The sequence below is a fragment of the Pezoporus occidentalis genome, unplaced genomic scaffold (genome assembly GCF_034315485.1).
Source record: "Pezoporus occidentalis ecotype Australia unplaced genomic scaffold, CSIRO_AGI_Poc_V1 ctg38, whole genome shotgun sequence".
Classification (NCBI taxonomy): domain Eukaryota; kingdom Metazoa; phylum Chordata; class Aves; order Psittaciformes; family Psittacidae; genus Pezoporus; species Pezoporus occidentalis.
The window spans coordinates 1,424,101-1,449,130 of record NW_026915702.1 but is presented as its reverse complement, the minus strand read 5'-3'; the positions used below and the strand labels follow the sequence as shown (position 1 = coordinate 1,449,130).

The following is a 25,030-nucleotide window of genomic DNA, read 5'->3' as shown; positions in this document are numbered from 1 at the left end:
CTGTGTTTGCCTCAGTAATGGAGGTGGCTGGTACAAATCCAGGCAGAGAGGTCCACACCACCATTAACTGCTCTTTTTAGGCATCACCCAAAGAAGAAGGAATGCTACAAAAATCTCTCTGCAGAAGAGGGAGCATTTACTCAATACCCTGCAATATACAGTGGATTTCAGCAGATTGAGTATGGACTGGGTGTAGGAGTCTGCACAAAGCAGTGTGCAAATTAGCATCACAGCCTCATTGCATCCAGTCATAAATAAAGGTAATAATTATTTTTAGTATTAATGGTAGTAATTACTACTCACCTTTGTTGCCAGGGACTTGAGCTTCCCCAGCAGTGACTGCTTATTTGAATATACTATTTCTTCTTCATTATCTTCTCCTTCCATTATAGCACAGCTGTCAGCAGCTGGCAGCTCACACTCTTTTGAGTTCGCTGTCATCACTAATTTTGAATATTTATACTCCAGCCTGAAGACATAAAGCCAGACAGGCACAGATTTTTTTACAAATGTCCCATGTACAATGATTTCATAATTCAGATTATCTGCAGTCCTTCCATGTAGTTACTTCAGATGTATTTATTGGAAATTACTTACTTTTCAATCATTACAAACATGTAACCAAAATAGTATTAACCATACATCAAGCTCCTGCTCTCCACATTAGTCCTATATCCTTATGAAAAAGCCATGTTTTCCCAAGAGACCACGAGTAGGTCTAAAGGTTTTCCTGCATGAAGAAATGTGACCTGACTGCTTTTTGAGGCAATAGCAGGTCTGACTTCAGAATCTACATCACACTCCTTTCCAAGAAGGCTATATGGGAGAGGAGAGATGCGTAACAGTGTGATAGGAAGCAGCAAGGTGTTGGGGCTATGATACTGGAGTCTGGGTTTGGTGAAGCTGGTGGTGCTAAAGGGCAATGAAATCTGATGGCGGTGGAATCACGTTTTAGTAGCTTATGACATGAGATATGGGAAGCAGAGGACAATGGGGATGGGGAGTACATTCAGTCTGAGAAGCAGGAATCTTTTGGGTGTGTACCAGATGCATCCTGCCAAAACAGACCTAAGCAATATACAGTCAAGAACCTTATTTTAACCCAGTTGAAAAGGAATTAATTAAACTGAAGAGATACCCTTTTGGTCTTCAGATTTTGAGAAAGCTTTGCTGCTTCGGGACCTATAAGCAACTTTAAATTCTCAGGGGTTAAAAAGACAGAAATGCCTAACAAATTACTGTGGACTTCCTAATATTTTCCTGACCAGTGTTTCTCATAACCACTATTGGATAAACACACCAAATATTGGCATTTCTCACCAACATTGTTATAAGGTCAAACTCATGAAATGTCTTCATTTCTTGATGTTCACTACATCAAGCTTTTAATTTACTTTTGTATGGAACATAATTTGCAGCACGTACTTTTGGTTCTTCTTCCAAAAATAGCAGGTCAAGGCTATGAGCAGAACGGCTGTGAAAGCACCAACACCGGCTCCAACTTTCAGCCAAAAATCCACTGTTTCACAAGTGCTTGTCCTTTTTTCTGGCAAGGGAACTCCTTTAATGCAGTGCTTTGGCTCATTCCATACATACAAGGTTTCCTTTCAAACAGAAAACACCAAAATGTGAGCTACTTGTAGAAAAAGGCAGAACTATTTAGAGCTGAAGAAAACAAGGTGTTTTGAAGTAGAAAGGTTAGACATCTTTTCAACAACTACCTCAGATTTTCAGACTCTAAGTGGAGTCATATTGTGTACTCAATTGTCCCCTTGCTTGTGCCTGCAGGTTCAGGCATAGCCAAAGGATTTCCTCTTCCATATCGCTCTTCACCGGGCACAATATGGGTTAGACAGTGACTGTGAATGTGTTGTGCCCTTGTGCCCACACTGGAGCTGTTGATCAACGGGACAGTTCTGAACCTGTGAAAGAACTTTGTCTAGAGAAGAGGACTGAAGTCCTTTGGGTACTCCATCCTTCACAAATAACTTGCCTGCATGCATACAGAGTCCACATTCCTGCTCACATACCTGGTCAGCACAAGTCAGCTCTGCTGTAGAATACACAATGCCATTGGCACAAATATCCCTGTGTCTCAACACAGCAATAAGACTTGCACCCAGCCAGCTCAGAGCCTGCACTGAAATTTCCCAACTCTACCTGCACTTTCATATAGATTTGCATATCAAACTTCAAGAGTCCAAGTTATACCCAAAGGAACCCATCTGACTTAGAGACATGGGCCCTGTACCTGAAGTCCTTTCTTGCAGGCTCCCTCAATCTCATGGTAGTCTTGCTCCGTGCAGAGAGGGCAAGCTTCTGCACTTTCCCATATGAAGTAGAAAGTGCATCCATCACAGGTGCCCGCAGGGCATGAGCTAGGAGGAGAGCAAAGCTTAGTTAACACTTATGAAACACTCTGGGGCTTGCATCCTCACTCCACATTCTACTGCTGAAGGCTGTTAATACTAAATACAACAAATGGGTAAACATCTATCAAGTCAGCAGATAGAAAAAAATGGTGAAATTATTTTTCCCAGTTTATAAAATGCTTTCTCAAGTGAAAACAGATGTTCAGCTGTCAAAGGTCTAAAATAACAGCTCAGTTCCTGGCAGCAAGTGCTACTCACACACCTGCGATGAAGAGAAGAGAAAGAAACAAGCCTTGGAGACCAGCAGAAGTATTCCAGCATTCCACCAGCACAGGCTAGCCTGGCACGTGCCTCTGTTGTTGTTCTCCTGCACTGGGTGACTGTTCAATACGAATGCTGCTGCCTGGTTCCTGTTGCTGTTCTAATGATGTCTGGGTGATTTCATCCATATGGAATGGACTTGTCCTGTCATGGTTAATTACTGGAAGGATGTTCACCAGTTAATGAAGAGATAACAGCTTCTCCAGTCTAAAGAAGACTAATGACCCTATTTTGTATTCAGCCTGCAGAAGAAAGTTGAACTGGCAATGGCAGGACATTCATGCAGTTTTTGTTACTGACAATTTCATCAGTCTAGCAGCAGCATTGCCCAGAAGTCCATGCAAGAATCTAGGTCATGTAAATGTGGAACGTATTCATACAGAAAAATGGATTTTTCTATATCATCTGGAAATCTGTTATCCTGATTGGAAGGACTGAGGAATGGCTTCAAACTGAAAGAGGGGAGATTTAGATGAGATATTAGGAAGAAGTTCTTCCTTGTGAGGGTGCTGAGGCACTGGCACAGGGTGCCCAGAGAAGCTGTGGCTGCCCCATCCCTGGCAGTGTTCAAGGCCAAGTTGGACGGGGCTTGGAACAACCTGCTCTAGTGGAAGGTGTCCCTGCCCATGGCAGGGGTTGGAACTGGATGAGCTTTAAGGTCCTTTCCAACCCAAAGCAGTCTGGGATTCTATGACTGAAAAATCCACAGCCCTAAAAGCTCATTCTGTCTTATCCTGATTTGAATAACTGGCAACTGTCCTCTCTGGATTATGGAAGAGTCTTTCAATGTACACAATAAAAGCACTGACAGGCGCTTCCCCTCAACTACTTTCATCTTATAGTATAACTTCATGTGATACTAAACACTATGTCTGGAGGATCAAGGATTTACAGGCAGTACTATTTGACATGTATCACATACCTCACTGTTTGAAAGTAGCTGTCTGACTGCTGAGCTAATCAAAGGGGGCTAGGAAGGGAGAAGTCAATGAGAACTGCGATAAAGTACATCATGTCATCTGTGTGCCACTTCTGCCCATGACTACACTTGTAAAAGCAAGGTAGGTTAATCTTCCTCAGTACCAGTGCGTTATCACAGCTCATACTGTGTTTCACCTATAACACTAGAAGGACACCTGGAGGATTTTCACATGGCAGCTAATAGACAGTGGCTTGTTGTCCAGCATAATTTGTAGTGTAGTGTCTCAGGTCCCTAAGAAACTGAAGTAAGCATCTCCAAAGGTACTGCAACTTAAATCACTCATCCATCACAAGTAGGTGACTCTTCGCCTTCATTCAGGTGAGCATGGTTCACCTGTCCCAAGACAGGGATCAAAGAGGATCCCACACTTCTCACACTTTTAGCTTTTGGGAATAAGACTTAGCACTCTCGCTCATCCCCCTTTCCAAATGTTATCAGCAGATTTATAGTAACATCCAGACAGACCAATATGCACCTTGACTGTCAAAGAGGAGGGTGAGCAGAGCTGAGGGGAGCTTCTGAAGAATCACAATATTGCTAAAGAGAAACAGAATTACTTCTTTTACTGTTTTTTTTCTCAACTTTTCAGGTTTGCAGAAGATTTTTGTAGCCCCTTTTATCAGAGTGAAGGGGAAAAAAAGGTCAGGCAACTTAAACACAACTGGTACAAGGAGTCCAGGACACAAACTGGAAAGACAAGACATATGGAACTTGAAATAGACAGAGTTAGGGCTCACATAAGCATTGCAACAGCAGATTTCATAGTTCCTATGACAGGTTAAAAAGAAAATCACTTTGTCCACAGCCACTGCTGCAGATGAAAGCAGAACACCTCTCAAAGCTGCAGCTAGGCAGCTCTAATCAGCAGACCAAAGCTCAAAATCAGGAACTGAAATAAAGGAGAAGGGAAGACAAGAAAACATCACTACATTTTCTTTTGGCTTTAAGCTTGGAACAACCTGCCTAAGCTCTAACCTCTCTCACCACACAGCCTCAATGCAGAGCAGTTGGTCTGCTGGGAGGTGATGGACACGTCTTTCACCTAGCATAAACAAGTGAGACCTCCTGCATGGCTGATGAGGGACATAGTGCTACTCATTCCTATGAAGTATAAAGTTACTCATGAGTTTTGCAGATTATCTGAGGAGAAAAGGCTTTTTGGCACTGCTCGTATAAAAATACTTAAATACCTGGGCACAGAAAGCTCCCCTTGGTCTGGTTTGTTGAGGTTGCATCTCATTGTCACAACAGTTGCACGGCCATTTTCACATGAGGTTGTCACCGTTGAAGACCTAATGTCAAACAAGAGGAGAAATGTAATGCATTTCCACTATAGTAAATACCTCTTTCATAGGTCTCTGTCCATTCATATAACCGAAACTAAAGAAATACTGTTTATCACAGTATTTTTGCCTTTGTCAGCTGGAAGTTAAAAAAAGGAATAACAAAGGAGCAGGATAGGTTTCACCAACTCATTTAAATCTCAGAGTGCTCTCAGTACTCAGGGAACAGCTCTGTTCCAATAGCTAGTTTGAATTCTGCTGAGCCAAGGAACAAATCTGCCCACAAAACAGAGTACAATGATTAAAAAGGAGAATCACAAGTGCAATAGTTGGTGTGTTATTCTGCTGGAGAGCTCATGATGGCTCTCTCCTTACCAGTGATCTGAAAACCACTCTGTCCTGAAACAGCACAAGGCAAACGGGATTCAAAAAACAGACCTTATTCCAACATGATAGACATTGTAAGCTAAGTTCATAATATACACAAAGTAGGGTTACTGGTGTGTGGTTTAGTTTGCAGAATCAGGCACATAATTTAAGTATCTGTATATGTGTATTTATATGTATATACATATGTATGAAGTGTTTCTATCCAAAGTACTATAGCCAATTAATATCTACCACTAAAGCCAACTAAATCTAGAGAGAGAATCAGTAGAACAAATATAGGTATATGCCTCAAGATAACCTGAATAGCCCCATGGGCTCCAGAATCCAAGTTTAGAAATACATTTCACATGAAGACACCAGCATGTAGACATCTTAACTGAAGTAATCTTTCATTTCTTACCCAAGCTGAGGTATTCTTTTTTATGAAGAATAGGAAAAGCACACTAGTAACTGTGCAGGTTTTAAACCTTGTTTAGCTCATTTTTGTAATATCAAAGTAAATACAAAAGAATGTGGAAGAAAATATGCAACAGGAAGTGAACCTATCAAAGCCACATATGATAAGTTACAGAAAGGAACATGACACTGGAAGTGGCACCTGGATCAACCAAAGCTCTCGTAACACTACAGATTTAAGTGTAATTTAGATTTGAGTAAAGAGCGTTTCCTGATTTCATAAGATGTTCTTCAACATGCCAATTGGTATCAGCCCGATACTGATTAAAGTGATAAAGATTAAAGGTGGATTAAAGATCTCCCCTCAGTTTCCTTTAAACAACTGAAGATATTTGAAAGATATAAACAGCATTTTTTACCTACTTGTAAAAGAAATGCACATCAGGTATTTTGCTTGGAGAGGGAGGAAATATATCTGTCTTGATGCTGATATTTTCCAGCATTGTTTCAACAGTAGCTCCTGAAGTTTGAGAAAGGGAAAACCAAACCAAAACAAAAAGAACAAGCTAAGAATAGATTCCTGTGGGTTTCACATAAAGTATTTTCTCAGTCTAAAAGGTTTGGGTCTCAACAGCATTAATGACGTTCTATGCTTTCTCTATTTGAACTAAACTTTGCAGTTTGTCTCATACATTCTGATTTCCTTATATAGACATAATAAAAGAAGAATAAAACTATACTGGTGTAAAAAAAGTTTTATTCTTTTGTATGAGTTTAAACTTATTATGGAATATTACAGAATCAAAGTAATTTATGTTGGGAAAGGATGTAACACCCTGAGCAATCTGCAGTATTATGGGAGAAAAACTGAATGATGCAATGACAAGGTTCAGAAAGATGATGGAGTCATAGCCAAGCCCTGGTGGCACTTTTTGGAATGAACAGGCTGGTGTGTGGGACAGCACGTATTACACAGATCTGCATGGATTTTGGAGAAGAGCTGAAAAAGAGGAAAATTCAAGTAACAAAAGTTCTTAGAGATCCTTCCAACTCCATGAACCAAAGAAGACAGAAAATACTGGAGGTGTACTGCAACATTTCAGAAGAGGGAACTGTATAAATGGGACAGGATGCACCCTTCTAGTGAGGTGAAAAATTCCTAGAATGACAAGAATAAGAGGTAGCAACCAAAAAGTAGTCGGAAGAGGGAAAAAACTGAAGCAAAGAAGTTTTCTGCTTGATCTTGCAACATTTCAGAGAGCCTAGTTGAATTCTTAGGACTTCAACTTGACTTTGACTTGACTTCGGCGTTAATTTGAAAGGACAATTCACACAGATGGAAAATCTATGTCTGGTTATAAACGTTTTAGGTGAACATAGTATATAACAAAGGTGACACTCTGCAGTAGACAGTAGTACCTGCAGTAGGACAAGTCAGGGATTTTGAAAGCACATAGATTGTGATCAGGAGGGCTTGTAGGTGAGAAAAGCCTATAGGGCATCACATCAACAGACAGAACAAAATGACCTGTGTTGCAGCAACCATCAGGAGCATGTGCAGAAAGACTTCAGGTTATTGTGGAGAGACCTCTGCTCTGAAAACATACACTGATGTCAGCAAGGATTATGATTTCCTCCCATCAAAGGCATTACATCAAACTTAAATTTGGATTGCAAGACAATAGACAGAGATTAGTTACTCACTAGACTGGAAGATGATAGCTCCCAGGGACCTTATTATATTCAACAAAAGCAATGAGAGTATATTCCCATCCAATATACAGTAATGTAGAAATGGCGTTTCAAAGTGCAGCTTCTCAAAAATAAGAACACTAGAAGCAAAATCAAGTGTGGGGAAAAAAAAATGTCATTCTTCAGAGGATATTAATGATATAGGTAAGAAGCCACAATGACTCTCTCAAAAATGACGATAGCTTTGATGGAGAGTCCACCTTGAATCAGAACAGCGGTAGAAGAGCAATTCAAATAAAAACACTGGCACAAGCTTAATGGAGGGGGAATAGAGAATCAAATAAAATCTAAAGTTATGAGTGACAGAAAAATGATAATGGATGCTAAAGACTTTGGGGAAAAGCCTGTGCTTGGCAGCATTAGAAAAATTATAAGTTTGGAGCTTTTTTACAAATACTAGAAATGAAAGTACATCTGATGGATAGAAAAGGCAAATTTCAACCTTTTTAAACTGCAGCAACTGTGATAAAGAAAAGGCAGCTTTTCTCTGTATTAGGAAAAAAATAGGACTATCTCCTTGCTTTCCAAGACAATGACTGAACATCTTATTCCCTCAGCAGCAGGAGAGGATATGGCATCTACTTGGTATGTATGCTTACGAACCACCAAACCCATACCTAAAAAATGACCTTTGATAGAGCTTTTAATGATAGTGAAATGTCAGAAGACAGATGGAGAGGGGATATGGTGAGCCAAATTACAATGTGGCTAACATGATGAGGCAAATTAATGGTAACGGTAAGTGGGCTTCAGTTAATGATAGATACATAATGGGTGACAGTCAGCATGAATTTATGAAGAACAGCTCTTGGGCAAATCTGATTGCATTCCTTGGGTGCTGATGAATTTGGCTGCTAAAGAAAACTATGTAAATTTATCAAGTATTTCACTAATTACCACATGAGTTTCTAATTAAAAAGTTAGCAGTGTAATGTCAATTAAAAGCACACTTGGTTATTTAACTAATTATAAAATTATCTGGCCATAGGAAATTGTCATCAAACACAGTGTGTCTCCAGGCTTCTCTAGGCATTGATATTGGAGTCTCAAAATGTAAGATTATCATCACGGATCTGCAAGTAACTATATAATCGCAGTTGGTAAAGTGTGTAGATGAGACAAAGAATAAGGAGAACAGGAACAAAATACAAAGCAACTTGGTTCACTTGATAAGATGATCCTAATCCAACCAAATGTATTTCAGGACAGCAACGGATGAAGGCCAGTCCTAAGGAAGACAGATTTTCCCTTGGAAACTGTTACTGAAAAAAGATCTAGAGTAGACACCAGAGCCAAGAAGCCACCATGAAATCCCATGACTCTGGAGATGCTACCCCTGCATGTAAATACAAATATGGAAGTGATTTTTACTACCATTATAGTGAATTAAAGACTGGAATACTATTCTATTTTATGCTCATGCTTCATTAAAATATAACAGCAAGTTACAGAAGCTCCAGAAAAAGCCCCCAAAATTACTCAGATGCTTGAGAGGAATACATGATAGCAAGAGACATAGAAGAACTTGGTCTACTTAGTTTATCAGAAGAGCAGACTGGGGAGGGTGTGATGATTCTAGTACACAAAATTTTTCCCTAAGTAGGAAAATGTGGGTGTGAAATGGAGAAAGAATAACAAGAAGGAAGAGATGAAAACTGAAGCCAGGCAAATTCAAACAAGAAACAAGTCCACTGTAAAACAAAATACAGAGATGGTGTTTGACGAGTGGAAAAGAATACCAATGACTGTGGCAAAGCTTTAATATCTGGCAGTCTTAAAATGCTCTTCCAAAGACACACTTTTGTCAAACATGAGTTTCTGGGATCAGTGCCAGGGAGAAAGTACAAACACTCAGTGCCTGTAATGGATAGGTGAGCAGACAAAATGACTTAATTGTCTAATCTGGCCTCAGACTCTGGGAACTTGTGAGCTGGAGCAATGCAAGACTTAATGATGTGCATGGCCCCATGCTGCCCTAAGCCCCCGCCCTCTTTGCTAATTATGTTCCAGCACCAGCTCCTTCTGAAATTGCCTGAGTGGGGTCTTGGCACCGACAGAAATGCTTGGTCTTATGTGGTTACCACTGTGATTGATCCTGCCCTGCATGAGGTGGGTAGGAAACATGAAAGAAAACCAGTATCTTTTAATTACATTCTCCAGATTTTTGTTCTGGAATTCTATGCACTGTGGGACCCACCAGACCAAACACAGGGAAGAGTGAGTAATACAGGCATGGAAAACAAAGAATGGGGCAGCCCTTACTCCTCTCCTTCAGCCACCAGCTGAACTGAAGCAGCAGCAAAATGCAATCCAAAAGTTCAGATCCAATTGAGGAGCAAAGTGGGACTGAATCCTGGGCTGCCCCTTCACTTTTCCCCTAAGGTAATGCAGCACGACTGAGCCGAGAAGGATTTACTCTGCAGCCCTAAATACATGCATGCACATCCATGATTAACAATGAGTAGAACATAAACCATGTACCTAAGAACCGGTCAGCAAGGCTGTTGGACTGCAGAGCCAGGGCTGTTCGGAAACCCTTGCTGTCCGATGGGATGATGGTGGACTGACAGACAAAAGCTCCCACAAAATTGGAAAAATCTTCTGATTCTGCAACCATGTCCTTCAGAGTAACGTCTGTGATATTGTCAGTGCAAATAGCCGTCTTCTTCCCCTGCGGAAAAAATGGGGGAGCTGTTGGTTGTTGGTAAGACATGAAAAAGTTTGGGAGAGACTGCAAACTTCCTGACTGCAAACTGAATGAGTTTCATTCCTGCACCTTAGGAACAACTTGATGTTTCTAACATGAGAGGGAAAAATTGCAATAATAAATTGTGCCATTGTGAAAGCTCTGATTAATGCCTTGTACAGACTCAGAAACACAGTGTCACCTCAGGTATGTGTCTTATCAGAAACCTCTGCTATGAAGCACTCTTTGTTTATCTTGACAGCATGGTGTTTATTTGCAGAGCATAATAAAATGGCTTGCAAAGGAAAACCATATTTCCCTTGCCTTTAAATAACACACTGTAGAACACCTCTTTATTTGGGTTTTAATCCAGATGAAATAGTTTCAAAGCACAAATGTGTGAAATCCCTAAACAGATATATAGCCTTCAAGGCTGCATTATTGTCACATGTCAAGACCAGTGCCAGAATCTTGAAGCAAGAGCAATGAAAGACAAATCACTAGATTAAGTTCTCCTGACAAAATGCCAAGGACTCACGGCCTCATATCATCGGTAGTACTGTAGAACCATCGTAGCAGTTTGGGAAAATGAAGACCAGATCCACAGAGTAGTAAGCATATCTGTACTTTCGTGGATCTAGTTGTCAGCAGCTCTAACCCAGGTAGCACTTAAACACACATTTAAGACTAAAAGCATTCAGAACACTGTAAAGAAATGTGACTACTCATTTGCCTCAACTCAGGCAAGTCCTTTGGTACATGGGAAAGAGACTTCAGAACTTTACAGGGCTGAACATTAATGTAAACTACATGCACTGGCCTCCATGGGACAACACATACAACTGTACTGCTTCGAAACCTCAATTTATGTTTGTGACAATGTGCTCTGGTACAGTCCAAGCCCCAGACAGAAAAATCTTGACTCTGGGGCAGAAACTGTTTGCGCTCATGGACTAAACACATTTTTCCAGCATTTTGCAAGATTGTAATCAAAGTCAGCAATGGGCATCTCGGCCACTGGAAGAGAACAGTGGTGACCAGGGGCTCCTCTAACAGAAGCATCTTCAGCCAAGTCACAAGGGAAACATGGAAAGAAGTTGGAAACTGAGAGATTCAGACTCTTCACTTGAGTTGTTGGTGGTAGTACAAAAAGCTCAGGGTTGTAACCCAAGTGACTTAATAGCACAAGAACTAAGAAAAGGTAGGGATGTGACAGGGTTTTTCTTTCTGTTCTGGAAAATCACTTGGCTGCACAAAAGTCCTCTTGCACTGCCAGGCAAGATCCAGAGGGAAGTGTTTGCACAGTGTCAGTGACAGCTCAGCCATAGGGGAGTCCTTGTCCTGTCTCAATGTGATCCAACAGAGCATCAGCATAGGCAGCAAACTGGTTAACCCTCAACACCAGCTGAGCTCACCTCATTACCACACAGGCTGATGTTAAAGAAGTGGAAGAACTTGGTCCCTCGGGAGGTGAAGCTGGGTCCACTCATCAACGAGCCCACCTGGCTGAGGTTGCTGAAGTTGTAATTCAGGCTCTGATTATCCTTGACGTACGACATTAGGCAGTCGCTGAAGCAGGCAGAGTGGTCCTTCAGAAAAGGAGAAGCATTCATTAAAAAGCAGTTATGGACCAGCAGCAAAGCATTCACTTGCGAGTTAAAGCAAGCAGGGGCAGACAGGACTGCTTTCCTTGTTAAGGATGGAGGGGAACTTCATCCTGTTCCTGTAATTCCCCTTTCCCTTGAGAGAATTCCCATTCCTGTTTCAGTCCCTTGCAATGATATATCAGGACTAAGCCTGTTCTTTCTGCTTTCCACTGCCTTAACCAAGAAAATGCAGAGTTTCTTGCTTTTTCTTGTTGTGCACACTTTTAGACTCCAAATGTCCCAGATTAAAGCCCTGTAGATAGAACAGGACACAGCCTCAGTTACACTTGCATCTTGAAAAGAAAACACAAGAAATAGATCAAGAAACAGGGACAGAATATGAACCTAGCTGAAGATAGGCAGAATACAAACAAATTGAAGCAGTTATTCAAGTCTCTGTGCAGCTTCTTGCCAAAGGATGCTGCTCACAATAAATGTTTACCTAGACTTAAAGGCAATTTCATATATGAAGAACATGTTAAAGGTTTCTAAAAGCATAGAAAAATCATACAGCTGAGGAAGTTCCTTTAGTTTAAAACAGCGGGAATCTGGGACAGTTTTGGGGGGAAGTAATGTATGTTTGCCCTGTTCTTACACTGTCCCCAGTACAGCTTCTTAAAATGAGAGGCTTTGAGGCGATGTAGTCATTTTATCTTCTTATTGCATATTTAGAAGCAGAAATTAGACTAAAGACATATTTGGAAGAGTGGGATCATTGCTTATAATTATACTCCAATGCTCGCAAGGCACATACCTGCAGCACAGCACTAAAACTGGCTCTTTGCGTGTTATATCCCAATAAACCCTGCCTGTCCATCACTCAGAGACACCTGGTTTCCATACCTTGGTGCTCTTGCTGCCAGGCCCACATGGGATGCAGGCCTCCCTGCCGTAGACCTGGTGGATGGACAGGAAGGTGTTGGCCGGACACTCCTTGCACTGGCTGGTCTCCTTCTCGATGTAGTGTCCTGGCGGGCAGGGCACACAGGATGAACCAGACTGCTCAGAGCCCAGCGCACAGGCCCGGCAAGAGGAGGCGACTCCATCCACTGCATTGGTCACTGTGATGGAGTAGATCTTTGCCATGTCATTGATGAACTGTCTGCTCTGGAACAAGAGCCAAGGAGACCAGACTGGTGTCATCATGCCATTGCATTTGGACGCTAGCCACAGCTCTGTGCGCCAGCACATCAATTCGGGGATTGACCTAAGCATACATCTGTCTTTCAACATGGATGGTGTATCCATAGCTGCCTCCCAAGGGCAGCCACTTGTCCCTTACAAGAAGCCTGTGAGCTTCAATGGAGGGCAAAAGCTCTGGCAGTGAATGTCCAAGGAAAGCTGTGCTGTAAAAGCCCTGTACATAAAGAAGCACTTACATCTTGGCCCTCGTTTATTCTCTGAAAGGCCCAGGTGAACGTGAAGGAAGCATTTTTGGAGATGATGTGAGTGTAGGATTGTTTCTCTTTACTTCTTTCCCATGATTCCACCACATTGGTATTTTTTCGATTAATATCCTATAAAATGGACATACATTTAAACCAAAAAAAAGTGTGGTCATACAACAATAAACACCAGTGGTTTATAATATAGAGATTAATATATATCTAAAGGACTTTACAATTACATTTAACATTTAATAAAGGAGAGAAAACATATTTATTCTGTTTTCCACCACTGCTGATTTTTCAATTGAGAATGGTTGTCTTTTCCAAAAGATGCTGCACTTCACACTACAGTCAAGTTCAAAGTCCTATAGCAGGTTATAAATGTTAAGAGGACAGATTCAGCACAGTGGTTCTTTCAGATTTGAAATTCTATTTCTGTATAAAAGTTGTGGGTACCAGAGCACAGACAGGGAAGGCCAAAATTCAAAGAAAAAATGTAGTTTCTGCTGTCTTCTGATACGCACTTTGTTGGTATCTCCCGTCAAACAAAACTGAAGGCAGTAAGACAGTGTCAAAATTTACACAAGAGAAACCTGTTCAATCTATGTTTGTATTTCTTCATCAGCGGTAAATGTTCCAGTGAAAGACGTTTTTCCTTTAAAAGAGATTCCTTTACTTTAGCAGTAAAGGCTACCTCATTTCCTCAATTCTCTTTAAGTTAATAACAGATTCCTTTGAAGTACCACTCCATACAAAAAAGGACCAGCTTCTTTTTGCAATGGAAGGGGCAGGAGAGCCACTGCAGATCCAGTTACCATCCTCAGCTGTTGGACTTTCAATTAGCAGATGAGGAAAGTAAAAACAATGGCACTTTGCCTGTCTGATACCTGAAGTCACTCCCAGGATCAAGTTTAAATATCCAAATTATCTGTTTTGCATCCCTCTGCCCCTTATCTTGACTTGCAACTCTGTTACCAGAGCTATTTCGACTGCACAAGAGACACTGAGAATTCTTTCAGTTGATTTAAAAGAGGAAAATTTGGCTCTTTGGTGTCCAATTATTTCTTTTAAGATAAACAGATAACCAGGAATGGTTCACAATTCACATGGTGGAGGAATTTACTGGATCACTCATTAAATCCTTCCTGCAAGGGCACTACAGATGTTAAATTAATGTCATGCTTTATCTTAATCATAATAAATTGAGTACAACTAATCACGCCTATGTAGAGGTATTAAAGTGACATGGAATACCAGGCTCAGTCCTCAGTCATGGAGAGAGCTCTCACTTACCGCCATAAAGTACAGCACACAATCTGCTGAGCAGATGGTCTCAAAAATGAAAGTAATCCGTCCTAGTTCTGACCCTGTTGCTCCTGTCACTGATGTTGGAGGTCTGTTTAACAGAGAAGGAACAAAGCATTTACAAGGTGCTCTCTAGACAGGCTGCAGTCAATCCTTCAAATTGCTTTTCGTACAGTGAGGAAACCATCAAAGTCTTGTCGCATAAAACCTGCTCTTGCAGAACTGCGGAGGGCAGTTTTGCACAGTGACTCTGCACTGGGTTATTTTTTAAGTGTCTGAATTCCTAATGGTACAGTTCCCTCTATGTAACCAAACCCAAATTTGACCATACTGGGAGAACGTCTTATTGCTTAAGTGCATTACATGATTTAAGGGATTTACATCATTTAATTCATAGAAACATGGAATCACAGAACGGTTTAGGTTGGAAGGGACCTTAAAGCTCATCCAGTTCCAACTCTCTGCCATGGGCAGGGACACCTTCCACTAGAGCAGGTTGCTCCAAGCCCCGTGCAACCTGGCCTTGAGCACTGCCAGGGATGGGGCAGCCACAGCTTCTCTGGGCACCCTGTGCCAGCACCTCAGCACCCTCACAGGGAAGAGCTTCTGCCCTATATTTCATCTGAATCTCCCTTCTGTCAGTTTAAAGCCATTCCCCCTTGTCCACTCTCCATTGGTGGGAGACACTTCCAGGAGTTTCATGCAAACCAGAAGTATTCAGGGTGGTTCCCTGAAAGCACTAAACAGTAAACCTAAACTGAGACATGCTGAGCTTCTCTGCAGATATGTTTCTTAATTCTCTTTTATTTTAACTGCAGTTTGTTCATACTGTAACATAAAAAGCAGCGTTTACTCATTAAGTGTAAGAAGTCACAACCCCCTCAGCTGAGATTCGGCAAAGGAAGGGTGAGGTTCATTTTGCCATACTTTACCTGTCTTAACATTTGGCACCTGGTCTGAGCTAGGAGTCTAAGTTCACTCTTGACAAAGACACACAAACATCTCAAGCAGCTGGTTCATCCTGTCTGAGGGTGCAGGAGAGGTGGGATGTCCTGTTTTCTTGCATCTCTTCAGTGGCTCCAAGGGGAGCACAAACTGTGCAGGCTGCCCAGAGCCACAGTGCAGGGCAACTTGGGTTTATGTAGAATACCTTCATGGCAGGCACCACTGTACACCTCATGCCAAGTTTAGGTGATTACTTTGGGATAATGTAGAAATAGAGGGATAGGAATATCTTTTCTTAGTTTCCAGATAGCCAGCCGGCTGGCATCTCAGACTGAAGCAAACACTGCTAAAACCAAGGGACACAGGAATAAAATCCAAGTTTCCTCTTGCTTCTCACTCAGGACATCATTGCACTCCAGAACGGAAAACTCGGTACATTCCAGGGGTAATGTGAAATAGGTTCAAGAGACAGAGATAAATGAGAAATGGATGAAAACCAAAAATCCTGTTCCTTACTTAAATCCTGGGATGTGCAGGTTCAAGATAAGATAGTCATTGTCAGAGCCTCCTGCCCCACTCTGGATGTGATCACCAGCCACCTCCCAGCCTTCACAGGACATAAGAAAAGAAAAAATAATCAAGAAATGGAAGGTTTCTGGTTCATATGGAAAAAAAAAATTCTCTGTTGCCATACTTTTTTAAGCAATTCAGTACTTTAGTACATTTTAAAGATGCCTGGTATAAACTATAATGCAATATAATAATGCTTTTGAATGAAAAGTTTTAGCAATTGTATGAATTGCTGATTTTATAGGCAACTATCACCTTGAAATCAGCAAAGCAATTGAAATTCCCTGACCCGTGCTGTGCAGCTCAAAGGGGATGATCCATCTGATCTCTTCCAGCCTTAAAACAGATGAATCAATGAATCTATGTGTTAAACATTAAGCATATACTGCAGTGCTCCTCTACTCAACATGCATAATGGAAAGGTTGAGCTACAACAGACTGAGAAGGCGGATCAGCCTAAGGAAAATCCTTCAGAGAAGTCCTGAATGGGATTCTTCTCACCAGTGAGCAGTGACTGCTCTCTGCTGCTATCTTAGCACATATGCAGAGGGAAAGCTTTGAGAGCTGAACAAAATAACCACAGACTTTAATCAAGTTTTCCAAAAGAATCACGTATGACTTCAATGGGCACAGTTATCAAAAAGCATAAAAGGAGATAAACTAGAGAGAAGTCATATATCTGTGAGGCTTTTTCAATGGGGATATTTAGATGTATCAAAGTCTATAGTAGGGTAGGTCCTTAGCTGAGGGGACTTCATATATGCTGCAGCTTCTGCCCTCTTCTGGTATTCAAGAGATTTTTTTGTTTCTTTGTGATAATGGGACATTGCTTCCTAAGGGAAGTTTTAAGCTTGGTGCAATTAGAGAAACGGGGGGCAACTGTGTTCTGTGATTTGCACAGCAAAAAGCATACTCATGTTGATGGGTGCTCCACTGCAACACAATCAGCGCAGGAGAAAGGCACATAACAACACAGGGAGTTTGGCTCACCATTCATCCCATCGCACTTTGAGTTGCCAACATTAAAGCAAGATGTCTTCATGTTGCCTGGCAGGATGTTCCACCACTTGTACTCAAACCCAAGAGCTGGTTCGGTTCCAGCAGGGCAGGCTTTGCACTCTACAGGACGAAGGGTCAGAAACAGAAAGTCACACAGCCAAAGCACATCTCAAAGTATGTTTAAAGAACACAGATATCACTTCTTTACCCTCTGGTGCAAGTAGTAAGCAAAAAAAAAATAATAAATTCCTTTATAATTAAACAAAGACTTATTAGCAGCAGAGGAGTGGAAACAAGACCAGCATTTTATAAACTGTGCATCATATCTTTGTGGTAAGTAATCTGCAACTGATGCCCTAAGCAACACTTCCCTTTTAACAGCTTCAGCTGCAGGTTTGATCATACTGGTAAACGAGCGTTCACACAAAATGCTGTAGGTGGCCACTGGGCAAACACATCTCAGAATCAACAAGCCAGATTTTAGGCTAGACAATGCTGGCAGCGTACTCATGTGACAGTGCTTAAAATGAGGTTTTACAGAGAAGAACTTGGCATGGACAGGAGAATGGGTGAGGAAGAATTACTGACTGTAAAAGTTCTGATTCCCTTCTCAGAATCCCTTAAAATAACCCTCAGGATGTTTTTATCAGCCAAGAAATGCATTCAAAGCACAGCAGGTCATCTTAGAGCAGCAACCCCTGATAAGAATGGACTTCAGAGAGAAAACAGATATCCAGCTCCCTCTCTTCAACGTTATTTAATGAGTATTTTACGCAAAATGAACTCTGGCTTATGATGCTGTGTCATTAAGCTAAGTCACACATAAGCAAACAACTGATCCTGGGGACACAAGCAGGGTTTTTTTTTGGGCTCCTACCCTGTGTCCCATCTGAAAATGTGCCTGGTGGGCAAGGAGTGCAGGAAGAGGAGGCATTGCTGTAAAAGCCAGGATTGCAGGGTGGACAATCCTTCCTCTCTCCCGAAGGAGGGAGGGTCAGTGCATCAGGGAGATCCTCTCTGCAGATCTTGGGTTCAATCCATTTGTACATGATCTGAGTCTGGAAGGAGAAGACACTGAGCTCAGACAGTGTGTTATGAAGCTTGAGGACTTGATGCACCAATCAAGGTCCCCATTGTAAATAAAATTAGGGTATTCCCAGTGTTTTAGGCCAAAACCAGACTGTGTACATCCAGGGTACACTCAAGATATCAGACCTTAAAAGCAAAGCAAAAATGTGAAGCTTTAAACAATTACTACTCTTCATTCTTATTTATCTTTTGGATTTTCCCATGAAAATATTTCTGAGGAATGTCAGATAAATAATTCTAACATCTGCATAAGAAATCTCTGCGTTTTATCCATAGGAACCCAAAACATAACTGCATTCTAAAATCCCTTTATTGGGAATGAACCTTTTAGCACAGAACACCACAAGTTTTGCATTTTTTTCTCCATACTGGCATGTTCTTTGACAAGTTCTCAATTTCTCTCCAGCCATTTTCACTACTGAGGAAAGGCCAAAACCACACAGGAGCTCTCTCAACCCCGTTCCAGTACCTCCACAGCACATAAGGAGTTTAAGAACACTTACATGAGTCAGTCCTCAGCATTACTACACACAACACTGTCATCTCTCTGTCATTACCTTTGTCTCAGGAGCCAAGTTTTCTGTCTTAGGTGAGAGGTATCACCTGTAAAGTTGAGTTTAAAATTTCATCTGATTTTGGGTTTGTCACTGAAAGCTTTTAATAACTCAAGGTAAAAATAAGACGAGTTCAAGAGCCAAGAAACCCAACTGGCTGGACTTTAACCTGGTAGAACTCCTGTTCTGGAATCTTCTACCCTTTGGTCTCAGCAGCACAGTCAGGGACCCTTGAGGCCAGAGGCAAAGGTACAGAACTTGGAGAGGAGATTTGACCTTATGAATCTGATACAGGGCCCTGAGCACATGAACCTGCCATGCTGGGCATTAAGTGATTGAGCTCAAGGTTAGCCCTGTGATAACACAGAGCTGTTCAGGAGGTATTGATCGTCTTTGAAACTGCTTGAAGAAAAGCTGAAAGGAGCCTCAGTGCAGGCTCTGCCCTCAGCTCCCTAGAGCTGCAACTAAGCAGAGGCTCTCACCCTTTGTCCCTGCTTGCACTGTGTTGCAACCAGGTCATGTACCTTGGTTGACCCACATCCTAACTGACCCATGGGCTTGATGTCCCAGCTTGACATGGGTCAAGCTTCGTTACTATGGACTTGTCTGAGGGCAACCTTGGCTGAATGTGGGTCTGCTTTGATCAGGTACTGTGGGACTGCTCCTGCTGTCAGAGTGGCATCTGCCCTTTATGGACCCTTGCTGCTCCTGGACACTTAGAGGATTTTCTGGAGTATTGCTCCAGAAATGCTACAGCAGCATAAGGGTGCACATCACTTCAAGTAAAAAGGCCCAAGAGCTGACAAAGTACCTGTGTGGTTGCCCAGAGCCCAGACACACTGTACATGTTAAAGCAATCCTACTGCATCTGAGCAGAGAGGAAAGGGTCAGAGAGTGTCCATAGCCACACAAGTGAGGGTTTCTAAGACTAGTATTTTCAGTGCAGTAGGTCAAATAAAGCCAACAGGAGTCAAGAGCCTGAATCTCCTGAGGCCCCTTCTATACATGGAGTGGGGCAGCAGGAAGGAGACAGCAATCTTAACTCCAGTAAAAAACATGGCTAATTTTAGTGAGCCATGGATCAATAGGCCTTTAGGTTGGTGCTTTGTGGCCACTATTCCCCTGAAGATGAGCTGCAGAGTCAGGGCTTCTCATTGAGCTGCATCACGTGGAGAGATGGCTGGGGAGTATAGCAAACCTGGACCACTCTCCAGAGGTGCAGAGCACTAGATGGTGAAAGCAGTCCTGAAACCCCAACCAGTATCTGTGTGTTTATAGCGTATGTTGTTGCGACTGGAAGATAAAGGGTGTCTGCAGAAAGACACACTTTGTATTCCGATGATGCCCATCTCTAAGGGAAAGGCCACAGAGGAGGAAAGAAGAGGGTCAACAGTAAGAACCTATTCAATGCCAGGAAGCTTTGAATTGCACAGAGCAGTGACAGGGAAATCCACAGGAGGCTGCAATTAAAGCATTACCTGGGGGTGTAGCATTGAACATTGCTGCTAATTACAGGCAATTAACAGAGCAAGAATCAGTGAGTCAAGACCAAGATGTACAGGCTGCCAGCTCTGGGGCTAAACTCACTGATGCTTCGTTATTAAAGCACATGAACTGCCTGACCAGGAAACTCCAAAATACTCCATCTTGCCAGCAAATATAGGCAAGCAACCTACACGGGCTATGGTTTCTGACTACTTGCCACCCCATCTAGATCTAAGAGAGATCAGAAATGGAAGAAAAGAGGCCCGAGTAGGTGTCCACACCTCTGTGGGCTCCACATCCCAGTAAGTAGATCCTTCATTCAAATCACACCAAAATTCCCATTTGCCTGCTGGCACAAAGGGCAGATAGCTCCAAAGCCAGGCTGCTCCTCTAGCAGGCTCCTCTATGAGAGTCCCAGTGGATCCAAGATCTCTGGATGAAACAATCTATTGAAAGTCCAGATGTTTCAAGGTACCCCATGAGGCAAGCATGCTATTAGCAGCAAGCGCTGCTGCTGCACACAAATACTCCCAGGCTATGTATATACCATTATTTCTTTGATGCTAAAATTAAGGGACATGATACTCATCATAACACTGCAGCCAAACACTCTTCCGCCTAAAACAGGTAATAATCATGTCCAATGCTCCTGTGCCACGGTAGCACCTGAAACATGCCTGGGCATTGCTGGCACAGGGCAAGTTGTCACAAGTCTGTGACACATACACCAGGAAACCACTAAACTATAGGGCTTATTCTGGGACAGTGCTTCACCCTGTGCTCTAACCCTGGCTTTTTTTGGTGTGGAGGTAGCACCACTGACCCACTTAGATTAATCACAAATGCAAGGAGCTTAGCACTTCACAACAGCGGATCCCTTAAGCAGACCCATGACAGGCAGATTCTTACAGACGAATAAATAATGCAGAGAAGGCAGCTAAAGGACAAGCCCAAAGCCTCAGAGAGATTCAATGCTGGAAGCAAAATTGAGAAAGCAGTTGTGAGTTTCCTAGAAACCCTGCCTTGCTTTCAAATCAAGAGATCACAGCTCAATGAGCTTAAAAGTAGGATCATGCCTTCTACTTACTTTTCCTTCCTTATCACACGGAGTATGGATCTGGAAAAAGTCTTTGTTTGTGCATGGGGGACGTTCTATACATGCACTGGATCCCTCATCTAAAAGGAAAGGATGAGGAAAGGGATGTTACTTAATGGAGTCCACATGAACCTTCCACTGAACTGCAGTGGGAAAGCAGGGAACATACCGGCTATGCTTGTGCTGTCACACTGAAATTCATTGATTTGGTACAATCAGGGACTCACCCAAATCCTCACTCCACCCCTTCACCTTCTACCAGTAATTTGTGTTGTTTGCCAAGCATGGGAGTATGTTCTCACTTGATAAGGAACAAAACCACTTTAACCCATTAGAAACTTCCTTACAACACTGGCCCAATTTTTCCTTGCCCTGGCTATTTTTGCAGCATTTCCATGTTGAGCACAGGCATAGGTCCCCAAGCATTTGCCATAATCTGAGTCAGTAGCTGATTCTTCAAGAGCCTTTCTCATGAAACAACTACAAGGAAAAAAACTAAAGACATTTTGACCATGAAAAATGGATTATGTCCGTGTTATTTTGTGATCACCAGCTAACCACAGCTGGGAATGGAGAGGACTTTGGGGACTAGAATTTTCAACTAGATTGCCACATCTTCCAACCACTCAGGAGGCAGGGACAAGCCAGGAAAGGATCTGGAAATGAGATCCCTTGAAACATGACAAGTGTGAAAGCAGCAATGAAGCCAATTCAGGTCATTGCCAACAGATAACACAGATTACCACGAGAGGGCACAGCATGACTATTATTATCCTGCAGAAGACCTGTTCCATTCAAGGTCATAAAGCTCTCCATCCCTTCACGTTACTAGAGATTAGTTTAGCCAAGATAGACTATGGCCCATTATATATATATTTGTGCCCTCTACTGGTGCCCTTTGCCAACTGGAGACTAAATCTGATTGTTGGATAAAAGCATTCTCACTCTGCACATAGAAACAGCATGTAGAATCATAAAATCATAGGATAGTTAAGGCTGGAAAGGACCTTAAGATGCTCTCCTGGTTTTGCTTAACCCATCTGATTTATGTACCTGCATAATACATTTCTTCTTTACATTTGGTGCATTCTTTAGCTCCTTTCTCAGAATAAGTGTTTCTCGGACACACCTGGCAGCCAGATGAACCTGGTTTGTCACTGAAGGTACCAGGCTTGCATGCGAAGCATTCAGATGTATATGCAACTCCTGTAAGATAAATTACAGGTAAAGCACTGAAATAGGAGTATGCTCTGTAACTACTGCCCACCTGTTTATGGAGGAAAGCAAGCCAGCTGCACAGCACAGCTTCACAATCACAGACTTTCACGACTCCCTTTAGACACTTTGGCTTTGCTGACTCATAATGTAGGTCTTTGCTCCTCAGTGCAAGCCTAACCCATGTAAGAACCTTATATGACATTCCCAACTTTGATGACACACAGGACCAAAACAGCAATCCCAGATTAATTAAATTCTTTAAATAGTAATTTAACAGTCACTTTTATGACATATTTTTATATATCCATATATCACTGTTGAGAGGCTTACCAATAAGCATGTTTTTTCTATACTAAAGAAAACTGGTGCATTCTTTTTCCTCTATTTATTTGCTAAGCCAGTCTTCTCCAGTAGAAGGCACCATTTACCAGTTAAATTATCTTCTAGCCTTATGCCTGAAACTGAAGTTTTGCTGTTCTTTTTTCTACACTTTAGAGGACAAGACAGAGGACAAGGGGCTTAAAAAAAGACACTCTGGTACTGTAGGCACTCCAGTAGAAATAGTATTTAGCAAACACTGTGATGAAAGAACAAGATAAGACCTTAAAGGCAAATATCACTTACCTTCAATTGTGATGTTTTTCACCAGAACTGGTTTTACTACTTTGGACCCCATGAGAATCCCTGTTGTTCTCCAGTATAATATATTGCTACCCGATTTCAGAGATACCTGCAACAACACCCACAGCAGTTAGCAGACATCCCCTCACCAAGAAGCTGTTTTATTTCTTACTTCCATTACTCAGATTTCTTGCATCCTAGCAGCAATCCTGGCTTTTCCTAAGCTGCTTAGTGAGTCAAGAAGTAATGGGAAGACAGCTAGGCAGATGCTGCAGAGACATTGAGGAGTGTGAAAGTGTGCTTTATAAAGGAGCTTCTCAACACCCCAGTTTTGTGGAAAAACACCAAGAGCTGTTTCTGACCTTGCTGTGAGCAGAACTGGGAAAAAGCTGTTCCTGCTTCTATCCAGCTACCCCTGGCACTCAGGAGCTTTAATCTCTAGCTTTATGTTCAGATACAGCAAATCAGTTTGGTTTTAAAGCCTTGAGATACACTTTTATAAAGAAACCCAACTCGACCCAAAGTTCAAAATTCCAGTTTATAAGCTTTATAAAGGTCTGCCTGCATCTAACACCACAGCATCATGATCAGTCAGCCAGGCACAAACCACAAATCCCCCCAGCAGCAGTCCCATCCTTCCTGCTCACTTCTGACCCTGAACAGCATATAAGATGCAGAGAACAACCCAGTTTTCAACTGCCTTGACCTACTTGTCTTGACAGCGTGATTCAGCAAGTGGCTGCATGATTCCTGGGCTGCACAGGAAGGGTAGTGGATTGGTGGCACCATGGCTGGGATAAGGATCAGGAAGAAGGTAGGACCACTTCTTCCAGCAGCACTGCTGCTGCCCATTGGCTTCTGTAACCTCAGTATCACTCTATTCACTGTAAGAAGCAGGTTCACCAAGATCCCGCCTGGCCTGCAAAGCTGTGCCGTATCTACTAGTCCAGTACAAGATGCCTACTGCCAACACAGTGATACTGGCCTGAAGGTCCTGTGTTTTCATACAAGGAGAGGGATAAACTGTTCTAGCATAAGGGTTCAGGATAATGAGATTTACATCAGGCCTGGCAGGACCACAGGTTTTGTTCACTCATAATACAGTCCAAAAAATCAGCAAAGTAGAAATATAGCATGTTGCAACTTCCACTCCCTAAACAGCTACTATCCATGGGGGGTGGGTTACCACAGGTAACAGCAGAACTGGGACCGTATTGAACCAAACATCTCATTGTGTGGTGTAGAGATACACAATATCAGCTCTGGTGAGCAGGACCAACATGCTGAAAGCAAGGGCTGAAGTAGCTGGAAAACTGGGCTCAGAGAAGTCACCATGACATGACTTGCAGTGCAGAAAAAAGCCTTGAGGAGAGACAGAACATGCATCTCACCTGGGTCATGCGTCTACATTTCATCCAGGCATCCAAGCAACCCTCATAGCCAATAGAACATCCCAGATGATGATACCAGATGGCATCATCGCCCATGCAGACAGTGTTACACCTCTCAGCTCACCGAAGTTGATGCCCTGGCCTTGGATCTACCTCTCAACCTGTGTCACTCACCTCTCCTCACCCAGCTCTCCTGCTTCCTGATGTGACTCTCATGGGTTTGCACCTGAGCCAACAGGCACTGACAACCAGAGCTGGCACTGGAATATGGTTTCTCCTTCAGGAGGCTAAGCAGACCATGACAGAGACCAGACTGCTGTCTATGCCCGCAAGGAGCATTTTTCTTCTGGCACAATGTCGCCTATGGCTGGCTTTGGGAATTAGGGTATGATAGTGCAGTGGAAGCCAAGCATCACCATGAGCTAATGAGTTGGTGTGCACCAAGCAAACTCAGCTAGCTGGGTCACAAGCCAGCCAAAGTGCTGCTGCTCCCAATGTGGACATGCTCATATCAGAGCTGCAGCAGTCACCCTGGTGCTGT

At 42.4% G+C, this 25,030-nt stretch overlaps 1 protein-coding gene across 1 annotated transcript in view; it reads right to left on the bottom strand.

Annotated features, from left to right (window-relative positions):
• The window catches only part of ELAPOR2 (endosome-lysosome associated apoptosis and autophagy regulator family member 2), a 100,207-nt gene that overhangs the window by 5,862 nt on the left and 69,315 nt on the right, over positions 1-25,030 (bottom strand). Inside the window, exons 6-21 of the mRNA XM_062631899.1 lie at positions 23,102-23,207; positions 22,313-22,465; positions 21,251-21,339; positions 17,913-18,093; positions 17,027-17,155; positions 15,983-16,073; positions 14,510-14,612; positions 13,208-13,345; positions 12,672-12,935; positions 11,598-11,771; positions 9,978-10,167; positions 6,168-6,264; positions 4,866-4,967; positions 2,252-2,378; positions 1,426-1,604; positions 304-469 (exon numbers count right to left, since the gene is read on the bottom strand). Coding sequence (XP_062487883.1) covers positions 304-469; positions 1,426-1,604; positions 2,252-2,378; positions 4,866-4,967; positions 6,168-6,264; positions 9,978-10,167; positions 11,598-11,771; positions 12,672-12,935; positions 13,208-13,345; positions 14,510-14,612; positions 15,983-16,073; positions 17,027-17,155; positions 17,913-18,093; positions 21,251-21,339; positions 22,313-22,465; positions 23,102-23,207 — 2,289 coding nt within the window. The remainder of the gene's footprint in view (positions 1-303; positions 470-1,425; positions 1,605-2,251; positions 2,379-4,865; positions 4,968-6,167; positions 6,265-9,977; positions 10,168-11,597; positions 11,772-12,671; positions 12,936-13,207; positions 13,346-14,509; positions 14,613-15,982; positions 16,074-17,026; positions 17,156-17,912; positions 18,094-21,250; positions 21,340-22,312; positions 22,466-23,101; positions 23,208-25,030) is intronic.